This window comes from Teleopsis dalmanni, chromosome 1 (genome assembly GCF_002237135.1).
Source record: "Teleopsis dalmanni isolate 2A chromosome 1, ASM223713v2, whole genome shotgun sequence".
In the NCBI taxonomy this organism is placed as follows: domain Eukaryota; kingdom Metazoa; phylum Arthropoda; class Insecta; order Diptera; family Diopsidae; genus Teleopsis; species Teleopsis dalmanni.
In genome coordinates this window covers 36,409,922-36,422,835 of record NC_051846.1, presented here as the reverse complement: position 1 = coordinate 36,422,835, position 12,914 = coordinate 36,409,922, and the positions used below count along the sequence as shown (strand labels likewise).

Genomic DNA, 12,914 nt, shown 5'->3' with positions numbered 1-12,914 from the left:
ATTAAAAAATATATAAAAAAAAATTATTAAAAAAAATTACATTCATATTTTTAAAATATGAAAAAATAATAAAATAAAAAAGATAATAAAATAAAAAAATAATTAAAAAATATAATAAAAAAAATATTTTTAAAAATGGGTTGATTTTAATGATCGATCAGTGATCTTTATTTTATTTTTTCTGAGAATTACAAATAGGTATTTTACCCAAAATTTTCATGTAATAATAATAAATTCTTGCAAATGTATTGGAAGTTAAAAACATTCGCCTGTTTTTAAGTTATTTTATAAACAATTCAGTAAGTATAAAAAAAAGCGTTATATTTTTATACTTTAAGCACCAAACTTATTTTTTTGTCGTTTACGTCTATTTTTGCTCTTCTATTGACTGACTTAGAATGAGATTGAGTTCCAATGTGGCTTTGCATTAGAAATTAATTTAGTTTTTAGCATCTTCAACTTTATTTTGCAATTCTAATTTGCGCTTTTTGTTCATATTTCCTTAATTTTATATCTTTACTTCTGTTTAACTTTTTTTTACAAAATATGTTTTTATATATTTTTGCTTCTCTTTAATTGTTTGTAAATTACTTTTTGTTAAATATTATTTTTATTTAAATTTTAGTCTTATTTTCATCTTCGTCACTTAAACAGATAATCATTAAAAAAAAATTGTGTTATTAAAAATATTTTTAACTACAGTTTTGTAGTTGTAAATTTGCTTTTTCATCTTTGATGGTTTTTTCTTGTTTCCTTGCTTGTTTAATTTTAAAGAAAATTAATGTTTATAATCCGAATCCAGTTCAGATATTATCGCGTTACAATGTTAAGTGTGGTAATATGAAATTACATCTGTAAAATAAAAAAAAAAATTTAATTAAAATTTGTTAATAGAAAATTTTTCAATTTTTGTGGGTTTTATATTATAAGTAAAGCTTAACTAAAAAAAATTGAAATAAATAAAAAAATTATAAATTTATAATTTTTTAATATAAATATATATAAAATTGACTTCATCGGCTCCGATTTGGAGGAAGTTTATTTTATAAGTTCCTTTTTTCAAATAAAATGTAAGGTATATTAAAAAAAACTTGGAAAACAGTTGTAAAATTTTTTTTTCAAGGAAATACAGACCTTATAGTGTTTAAGAATTTGTATTTTAGACTAATTTTTAAATAGCCATATCTCAGACAATGTAAATGATAGAGATAAAATTTTTAATGTTGTAAATATAATTATATATTATATTAAATTTAATATATATAATTATATATATTATTATATATAAATATAAAATATTCGATTAATTTAAAAAAAGTTTAAACAATTTAATTTTTTTAAATTTAAAAGAATTTTATAAGGGTTCGAATAGAAATGAAAAAACAACAAAGAAAAGTTTTAGTTAATCTATTGAAATTTGGCTGTCTTTAAATTTTGGCTTTAGTGGGTTGTTCAGGTCTCACTGTGCTTTCGATGCTCTTCAAAAACAACGCTGTTTCGAGTATTGCCAAGTACTCAGCATAAGTGGTTTTAGGAAATATTCGAATTTTTAAAATTAGTTTATAGTCCGTATATAATAAGTTTGGACAACAAGTGTCAGGATTTCAATTCGTTGAAATTTTCATTGTTGTCGTTTCATTTCTATTCAAACCCGATTACCTTTTAAATACTTTCTTTTCGTCATAAGACGCGTCGGCGAGAAAAAATATATTATATATATATTTTTTCAAAATATAAACCGAAAATTTAGATTCCTTATTTTTATTTCAATTTTGCAATTAGATGCAATTTTATTAAAAAAACTGAAATTTTCCCGATGGCATTATTTTTTTTAAAAAAAAAATTTATTTATGACATTTGTTTACCTACAATTTTATATATTCGTACCAAATTTTAGTTAAATGAAATTTCAATATATATGCTACAAATATATTAACTGAATATTTTAACTAATAAGGAGACTGAAGTAAATTTAAAATTAAATAATTTTTTAAATTAAATATCAATTGCAAAGAATTCAAAAAGTGAACTAAGTACTATTCCAAAATATTAACTTTTTATTTATGATCTGGATTTATCATTAAATCTTTTGTAAAAAATTAAAAAATGATATTATTAGAAACATTTTTAAAATAATTTAACATGCAGCTTCTGTAAAAGAACATACATTAGTAAGAAAAGAAAATCTAAATTAATTGTTAAAAATATTCCCACCCCAGTACTAAAAAGAATTTAGTATTTACCTACAACATTTTGACTATATCTTATAGTTAACTCGACCAATTAGTTAGTTAAAAAAAAAGCAATGCAAATTTTCTTAAATAAAAAAAATTTTTAACCTAGGAAATGACCTATCTTTGCCGTCATTATATAGACCTATAAGTATTTCGACTCAACTACCTAAAATTCATGAGAAACTACTACCATTAATTATGATACCTACAATACATTTATAACCCAATTGTATATAAATAATATATATAAATACATATATATAAATCAGTTGTGTAATTCCTCGTTTGAGTGAAAAGTTATATTGATCTAAAAATGAATAATATATCATAGAAAAAGAAGAAATACGGTACGTGTTGCTTGAACGCTACAAAGAAAGCGAAACAATCGCAAAAGCATTATATGGCGTTACGCCATACTCTAAATGTCGTACTATGGATTGGTTTATTCGATTTCGTTCTGGAAATTTTAATATATTGTAACTCTTGGTTACAAAATATTGATAATATAATAATATATATATAATAATATATTAAATAATAATATAATAAAATATTTTTATCAAAAAACTGTTAAAGAAAAATATCTTTGAAAAATAATAATCTGAATTTGTCTATTCTGAATTTGTCTATTTTTGTGTCCAAATCTGCAGTTATCTGCTAACTGGTTTAATAATTTTAAATTATTAATTTTAATTAAATTTTTTTATATATGTTTTTTAAAATTAATTTTTAATTTTATGTAATATTTAGATAAAATTGTTAGAAATATATTGACTAAAATATATTGGTATCAGTTTTCTTAATTCTAAAAATACTATAAACCAGAAAAATATTCAATGCATTTTCGAAGACCAGTACCAATATTATATAAAAACTATAATATATAACAATTAATTTTAAAAGCAGTATATTTTTAATATTTATTTTAAACTATTTAAAAGGTCTATAATAAAAAAATTTATATTTTGGACTAGTGGTGAGAATGCTACAGACCATTGATTAAGAAACTCTGATCTAGATGACTTTTAGAGCATAATGCGATAGTTCATTCTATTGGTTTCTTATTATTCTATTGACTTTATTTAAGATTTGTAATTTATAATAAAAAAAAAATAAAATTCAAGACTATAATAAATAAAAAATAAATTAAAAAAAAACCAAGCATTTAAAAAATTATTGCAAGTGCATTTAGGGTTGCCAGCAGTTTTTTGTGTGAAGTTTCATGTTTGTAAGATTATTTCAAATTTCTAAGATTTATAATATATAAAGCAAACAGGCAAGCAGGACAAGCAAATCAAATCCTAAAGAATTTTTTTTTTAATTAAATTAAGTTAAATTTAAGTGTCTTAAATTTTTTCTTAGCAAATAAATAATTCTTTTTTAAAATATACCGTTTTGTTTTATATGGATTTGTAATCTTTTACATGATATATAAAATAAATATAGTAAGTATATGCACCAAAGATTATCAATGGATAGGATATATTTATACAAAATTTAGAAGCGAATGCAAAATAAAGATTAAAGCAATTAGAGTTTAGACTTAATGCCGCTTTTGGAGCAATTAGTTCTATTGTGGAATAGCTTATTAATATCAATCAGTATTGTGATTAAAGATTGCATGCAATATACTTAAAGAATATAGATCTCACCCCCGTAAGTTAATGGGTTAAAGTAACGGATAGTGATTTAAAGATTTGGCTCTCATTTTACTTAAAGCAGAAAAACTCTTCAAAATACACGCACTCACCTCGCGAAAACCTATTTAGGGGCAGCTGGATGCGGATACTGTGTATATGCCTCATCGGGTGATGCAGCTGTGCTAGCTTGTTCAGAATCTGTCATTGGCATTGTTGGAAAAATTGTTGGAGGTGCATAGTATGGATAAGTTGGACTAATATACTGTAATGATGGAGAAAAGTTCTATAAAAACAAAAAAAAAGAAAAAAATTAAAAGAAAATATATTAACACAAATTAACATAGTATTTAAATATTGTACCGAATTAAAATGACAAATTATTATTTAAATCAATGAAAGAGGATATAGAAATATAAAATATAATTCTTACATATTAATATTTAAAATGTATTAACACATATACAATAACAGGATTTATTCTTATCTTTTGTATTATAATTTTATCGTACTAACCGAGCTGCCAATTTGTAATGTGGCCAATTGTGGCACCATTGCTCCATATGGTACAGCTGTTTCTCCACTAACCATCATTGATATACCACGAGGTTGTACCTGATTCACAGCATCAGGTTTATAGGAAGCAACGCCAAGTTGTGGTGCAGCAGCCATTTGCATGTACTAAAATGAAAATTAAAATTAATATATTTAATAAAATTTATTTTTTTTATTAAATAAATGAAGGTTTTTGTTCTTATAACTGTCTCAACCTGAATGATGGTATATATCATTAAAAATGAATATTTAAAAGAATAATAAATGAGATGGGAAAAATTATATTCAGAATTTGGACTGGAAATATCATTGGACTATTCTGATTTTAAAATCTGCCTGTCAGGCAAATGGTGCTTGATTATCGCAAGATAATAATATACTTATTGATGGACACATTATAAGATAATTATTTACACTATTGTGCTGCAAATTCCATGGCCTTAGAAACAATTCATGCAAGAGCAATTTCTTGCCTAATCTTTTCGCTGTACAGTAGTAATCAAAATCTGTAGCCATGATTGTTCTAAATTCTTACTAAATTTATGTTAAACGTCCGTTTTGACGAAAGAAATAAATTCTTAATATAAACTATTGTTTTCAGTAAAAAAGTTTTATTGAAGAGTAGTGAATTGCAACAACAAAAATTTTTAATTATTTTTAATTAATTGAATATTTGGCTATTTACTACTTGGTTTCGTGTGTTGCCAATTATCGTTCATTTCTTATATTTAGTTATTCGTAAATAATTTTTTGAGACTGCAAATAGCAAAAGTTGAACTCATACCCTGCCAAATTTGAAGCTCAGAGTCAGTATTCATTAACCAATTAATCCAAATTTTTATGTTAAAAACTCTATGACTTTTTACTTCCATTCCTTCCTTGCAGGAGGATATTAAATAAAAAATTTAATTCAATTAAATTATTAGAAAATAATTTTTTGATACTGCAAATGCCAAGTGTTGAACTCGTACTCTGCCACATTTGAAGCTCGGAATTAGTGTTCATTAACCAACTGACCCAAAATCTTATGTTAAGAATTACGCGACTTATTCCTTCAATTCATTGCAGGAATATATTGAATAAAAAATTTATAACAAACAACAGCAAGTAATCGTATAATTAATCAATATAGTAGATGTTATTATATATTTATTTGTTCCCGAAAATTCTATATTCGCCTTTTAATAAAAAATTTATTAAACAGATTTTTGTAAAACGAATATGGATATAATATTTTAACTTCATTTTCTTATTTAGTCGGTATTTTTCCCAGACAAATTTTGCCTCCATTATTAGGAAACACTAGTGATTCAATAGTAGCTGTATCTACATTTTGGGACCAATCGCGAATAATTTCCATTAGGTTAACTGCCTATGTTATAAAAACAATGCTACTCCTGTTAATCAATATCTTTTTCAACATTTTCTTACATGATCTTCCTGAGCAATAGGTTGTGGCATCATATAACCTTGTATCCATTGAGAACCAGCCATTGGATAACCACCAACTGGTGGTGGGAAACGCGAATATGGCACACTAATTGGAGTGCCAACATTAACACTAACACCATTTTGTTGCATTGCCGGATCATAGGTAACTGGTATACCTTCAGAACCATCACGCCACGCTCTAGCATTGGGATCGGGAGTTTTAAAGAGATTCTTTTTTTTGGGACCACCATCAGCAAATTTAACTAGTAGTGGATCTTTGGCACCCTGTATTGTGTTCCCATTGAAAATTTGTATAATCTGTTCACATTTCTCACGACTTTCCATGCGTGCAAAACCAACGCCTAAAAGTGATATATAAGGATTAAAATTATAGGCAAGGAATTATCTTACTTTAGAATTGCTACTCACCTTTAGAATTCAATTGCTGATCACGTAAAATTCGGGTAGACACAACCTGCCCATATTTGGATAACATATTCTCTAAGTCGGTCTCCTTGAAATGTGTAGGCAAATTTGCTATATACAAATTTGTTGGGTCCTGCTCCTGTTGCTGTATGCCATAATGTGTTGGTTGATTTGGTTTGTGGTATGGTTGAAATGTTGTGTGGATATAATGTTGGTATTTTTGAAGTTCATTTGTAGTTTGGAAATATCAAATTTGTTTAGTATTTTTTTGTTTTTTTTTGTGTTTAAATTATAAGTAAACAAAATTATTTGTCCGTTTAGTTCACACATATTCAAACGTACACAAATAAGCAAAGTCCCAAAGCATTTGGCATATGTTATATGGTGTTAAGTGTTTATATGGTAAATGCGTGTTTATGAGTTTTTGCATTTTCAATGTTGACACAGAGACATAGTAAGATGAAGAAATTTTTGATTTTAAGAAAAGAAAAAAAATGTTTGGTTAGTTAAATTTCAATATTTTAAATTATATTAGTAAGTATTATTTTTAATAGCCTGCTTTTAAATACGGGTTTATGCTGATTGTTTAGTTTTTGCTTAACGTGTTGTGAAAATGTATATATTAGTACAAGTAGTAATTTGATTTTTTTTCTTATCTGTACGTGTATATACCTAGCGTTTTTATATAGATTAAGACACCTCAAAAAATACTACTCTGAAACTTGAGTGCATAAATGTAAATTTGAAAAGAAAATGTTTAGCCAAAATCAGTATTATATAATAACTATATAAATATATCGAACGATGAGCTGTATGAGCTAAATCGCGACATTGACATAGTTAAGCGCATAAAAATTCAGCGGCTACGCTGGCTTGGGCATGTCGTGCGAATGGAAGAAAGTGCTCCGGCTAGACAGGTATTTGACTCGGTACCCGCAGGTGGAAACCGCGGTAGAGGACGTCCGCATCTTCGGTGGAAGGACCAGGTGACCAACGATTTGGGGGCGCTCGGTACTACCAACTGGCGTCAGAAAGCAATTAATCGGGCTGACTGGCGGAGGCTACTCGACGCGGACAAGGACGACACACGTCTGTAATGGCCAACTAAGTAAGTAATATAAATATATCTATATCTCTAAATAAATTTCCTGAAAAATACATGAAACTTACAAATTTTAACTATTTCCAAAGTTCCTCATCTCTAACATAACAGGTTTTTAAAATAAATTTTTGGGTTTTATTATGAGTTGTATTTAAACGAATCAGATAAGAATGGTTTATGATACAGGTACTAAAATTATCTATTTTTTTATTTGCAGATTTTTCAATAGAAGTCTCTGCGAAAATAAAGGTGAAGATAGGTTGATAACTGAAAATTGATATAGCAGCTTAAGACAAATTATATTCGTTTTAAACTAGAATAATATAGTTAATTTATTAGTTCAATGTAAATTTAATTAATTAAAATTAATTAATTATACATTTTTACTAATAATTTAATAAAAATTCAGTCAAAATAATATTGGGTTGAAGGAAAGTATTAAGCGATTTTCTGTCTTTTTTCATTGAAGTACATTTGGAAACTAACCATTTCGAACAAAAGAAGATATTATATTATAAAGACATCAGGCATACATTTAAACCTATTGATTTATTATATTACTTTCTTACAAATGGTGCTTCTCGTTAAACATTATTGTAATGCAAAGATGAGTGATATAAAATGTGGCATATTCTATATTCAGTGTATGATGAAGTTACTTTACCGTAATCAACTAATTTTTATTAGTTATTTTAAAGCTCAATAAAATTCTCGGTAAGATACACAAAAACTGGCTACATCACTCAGAAACTCACTAATAAATAACAACATCATTTAAAGGCAATGCCCTAAAATTGGTTAGAAAAGGAATATAGAAGTTTGGACCACTCATAAACTAAGTGAAAGAAATTGAATCAAACAAATTTGCAAAAGTGAATCGATATTTAAATAAAATTTATTATCGTATTATTTTTATAGATTACTTGTGAATTTCCACCATTATTAGGTATTATTCATAAAACAATTGATTCAAATCTCTACTGCTTGGTTTTAAAAATAAATTAAAACAAAAGCAATAACGAAATTCAAAAAATGAAAAGAATGTGACTGTGATAACACTTTACTCCATATATATTAAGGTTAGCTTAGCTGAAGTGGAGGAGTCCTCCTCAATTAGCTACGAAAGTCGTTTTAATTTCAAAAATCTCTCGTAATAATGGGTAGAAGAATGGTTATGTTAGAGCCAACCGGAAACATTGATAAATGCGAGTGTCTGGCCAATGCTAATGCTGGAAATAGTGTCGATATGTAAAGAAAGGGGACAACACAAGTTTAAACCTGGTACTGTGAAAGTCTGGAAACATACATACAACTGGTGTTTGGGTGCCTCTTTTCCTCGAGCACCGGTAGATATGTATTTTAGGATATACTATAGTGTAGATCGAGCTTAGCCCCATGTTGTCCTATTGACCAGTGCCCTGTTAAAATAGATATTAACCTAAATACTTCTGAATTGTTACTGTATACCAAGAGGTCCTGCATTTGAAAAATTATGAAGTATATATATAACTATATATCTTTATTACTTAGCAACAATTGAGATAATTTATTTTTGCTATCGTATGTATTTTCTAGTTTTTGATGCCCCAAGATTTAGTGGAGCCTCACAATTTGTTAACCGTGAATAATCTGCACAATAGGAATAATAACCAAAAATAATGAGAAATATCATATTGTATGGAGGTTGTACTATTAATAATAATTAATTAATATTAATTTGTCAAATAAATATTTAAAATAAAGTCTCAGAAACACAGATTAGAAATTTATAACAAAACAAATTATTACTGATAATAGCTTTTCTTTTGAATTTTGAAATGAAATTTTTTACATATACTATTTATATTTTCATATATTGTAGTATATAGTAGAGTAAATTTATTTTTATGCACTCAAAATAAAAAGTGTAAAATATATTTTTGAAATATAGTAGATACATAATTAATACCAAATAGGTTATTATATTTTTTTTTGAAAATACAATATCTTTAATATATAATTCATAATTTTTATGATTAAATATATATAACGATTAGATTGTCAAAAATGTTAATTACTTATTTAATAACAAATAAATTATTTATAGTTACTTTGATATGCATTAATTTAGGCCGGCGCAGCAGTAAGTTTCTGTACTAATTTTACCCAAGGAATGTTAACTATTTTAAGTACATGATTTTCAAAAGATATTTTAAAATCATCAACTTTTTGATTCTACTCAAAAATTACTAATTTACATTTTTACCTATTAAATATATGAATATAGAAGTTTTTCAAATGGATTTACTTTTTGTATGTCCTAAGATTCTCTACAGAAATTTTAAATTTACAATAATATTCATGTTTTTTGTTTTTACTTAATTCAACATTTTATCTAGATTTGTACTGCAATTATACGAAATTTTAAATTCTAATAAAAAAGCTAATAAAATTTATAAGAAATTTTTAACTACAATTTATTATGAAAAAATTGTTAAATGTTGTTAATATGAGTGTTGTGTTATATGTGGTCCCTACTCTAATTCAATAATTTTTAATATCAACAATAAAGTTTGTAGCTTTATTTTACAATGAATTATTTTTACAACGAGTAATTTATGTATAAAAAAGGACAAAATAATTACATTTTTTTATGAAACAAAAACAACAATAATCTTTATAATTTTTTTTTATTACTTATACATTTTTTTATCTTTATTAATAATAATTAGCGAATTTTTATTTAATATTATTAACTAATTTTAAACGGGATAAGATGGGTTTAATTAATAATATTAATTATAAATAATAGTACAAATAATTTTAAATAAAATTTTATAAACTACAATTCATTATTTTTTGATTATATATATAGTAGTAGTAGTAGTATTTTAGCTTTATTTTACTTCATTTTAAATTTGTTGTATTACCTAAAAATTTATAACAATTATATTATATATAGAAAGTTTACAGCTATGGCATTTTAGCCGTCGGTCGGCTATATGTATATTCAGCAGACGGCCTAAAGCCATGTTGTACTTTTCTATATAATCTTATATTTATATAGGATATAATATAATCCTATTTTTAATTTACTATAAGCGTAAACATAAAAATTTTAAGACCCATCATTTGTAGGTTTGAAATTCAATTAATAAAGAGAAAACTTAATTAACTAACTATATGTATATTGAGCACGTAACCTATATGGTACAACCTACAAGTACATATACTTTGCTAATTCGACACAATGAATCTTTCAATGAAAGATCGAAAAATAATATAAAACCATTGCACAAATTTTTGAGTACAATGGACCCACATATGTATAAAAACAGAAACCAATTTCGGTTAACTAAATTATATCCAGTCAGACTTATTCTGGCCCAGTATTGGAAGATACAGTGTACCACTGCGGATCTCTCATAACCTGTAAAAATCGAATGCATGTATATTAATTGGAATCTAGAAGGTACGTATCTACAAAGTGATCTAATAAAACCTATATACATGAAAAGTATACGATTTTAAGTAATTGTGGAAACCCTATGGTTTACTATGAGAAGAAAATAAAGAGTACTAGAATATGAAGAGCTGTTTTATAACTTTGAAAATTATTTATAATATAAAGTTGGTTAATCTTTCATCAGTTTTAAAAATTTCAAAATACTCTATATATAATTATAGAATATTATATTATAGTTCTTTTATAAGGACTACGTATTTATCGATTTATTTATATATTTAAATATTATATATATCTATATATTATATGTATTTATATATTTATTTATTTATCTCATTATTATTTATAATTATTTTTATTGTATTTAGTAATATATATTTAGATATGCATATCTATTTATAAATGCGGTAGTACTAATTTATATCAATTCAATCTTGATAAAAACTTAGTAAAAAATGATGCCTTAAATAGAGAAAATGCTTGACAACTATTCATATACGATGTTATATGTGGAGTTACGATACTACCCGTATTTTGTCCCAATAGTAATTTTTTTTCTCAAAAGTTTTTAATTAAAACTAAAAATAAATAAAAAAAAAACTTTACTAATAATAGTTATGGAAATTTTATAAAATAATTAGTTAAGTTGAGTTGTTGATTTCAATTAAAACCATATAAAATGGTATATTAAACACGTAGCGATTTTTCTCAGAATGTTAGAAAAGCGATAAAAAAAAATTGTCTATTAATTATTGTGGTTTTTACCATCTGTTTGCTATATTTTGAAAAATTAAGTAAAATTTTGTAGATACAATTTGTTATTTCTAGACTATAACAATATAATATACATATACAGGGCGTTTTTGATTTATTCATCATGAGGTAATTGTAGCAGTCAATCTAGTTGTTTAATTTACTTAGACTTTAAAGGATCTTAAAAATAAAACAAGCAGGGACAGGTTATACTTTCACTATTGAGCTAGATACGTGGTGTCTAAGAAAACACCAAAAACCTTTAATATCTCAAAAATAGTTCATTGAAATACTCTAATCTTTTACCATTTTATTCCGTTAAACATGGTTTAATTTAAAACCTAAGAAGTCTTTTTACTTAAATGAGTCCAGTATTATATTATTATATTTTTTTTAAAAATTTTCAAAAAATTTTTATTATTAATTCGTTTTAATAATATGCGTCAAGCTAACCCATTAAAAATCAACCCATTGTATTTGAAGCTAATTGAAAAGAATTAATTTAAAAGTAATCAATCCCGTAAATAAAAAAAAGCATATTAATTGATTTAAAAAAAATACTATAAAACCTTCATTTTGTAATATTGAAAAATCTTCTGCAAATCCGATAAAAAACTTTAAAACCGATATTTCTGGATTTGATTTTTTACCAATATTCTATTTTATCGTTAAGTTTCTTTTGAATATGTTGGATTGTATTTGTTTAATCGTGTTTCATGTTAACAAAAAAAAAATTTGAAACTAGCAATATGAAATATTATATGAAAATATAAAAAGATATTTTATCTACGATATTAAATTTAATTGGGATAAAATAAAAAGTAAAATTAATCTGTTTTGCACAAATATCTTTTTTTTATAAAATTATTATTATTTATGACTTCTTCTTACTAAAGGTTTGTATACTATATAGTATTAAAGCTATAATATAATATAGATTACTAAATAACATTTTTAATTCAAATTATCTATAAAAAATCACAAATCCTAATTCATACAAAATTGCTGCTATTAATTTTATGGGGAACAATTTATTTTATTTAATATATAATAATTAAGAATACTAGTAATAAATAATCTATTAAACTATAGGAACTGTTATCTTAATACGTTTATAGTTTAAACAAATTTAATGACATTTGGTAAAGTTTTTAAATATTTTTTTTTGCTACAATACTTACTAATAAATAATGTTATATAAAATAGATAAAATTAAAAAAGTGTAATTGAATTTAATAAAAATTTCATTGTCTATGAAAATTAATTGCTAATGTATTAATGAATTAACTATAGTACTTGTACATATTATACTGATATACTACTCAATAAAT

The 12,914-nt window shown here is 24.8% G+C and overlaps 1 protein-coding gene across 1 annotated transcript; it reads right to left on the bottom strand.

Annotated features, from left to right (window-relative positions):
* Window positions 1-575: 575 nt before the first annotated feature.
* On the bottom strand, window positions 576-6,436 carry LOC119666833 (protein alan shepard-like). The gene is made up of 5 exons (XM_038076112.1): window positions 6,287-6,436; window positions 5,858-6,219; window positions 4,388-4,552; window positions 3,985-4,157; window positions 576-852 (listed from the first exon to the last, which is right to left on the bottom strand). Exons 1-4 carry the CDS (start codon window positions 6,351-6,353, stop codon window positions 3,996-3,998), a joined length of 756 nt encoding a protein of 251 aa, XP_037932040.1. The 5' UTR covers window positions 6,354-6,436; the 3' UTR covers window positions 576-852; window positions 3,985-3,995.
* Window positions 6,437-12,914: the final 6,478 nt, after the last annotated feature.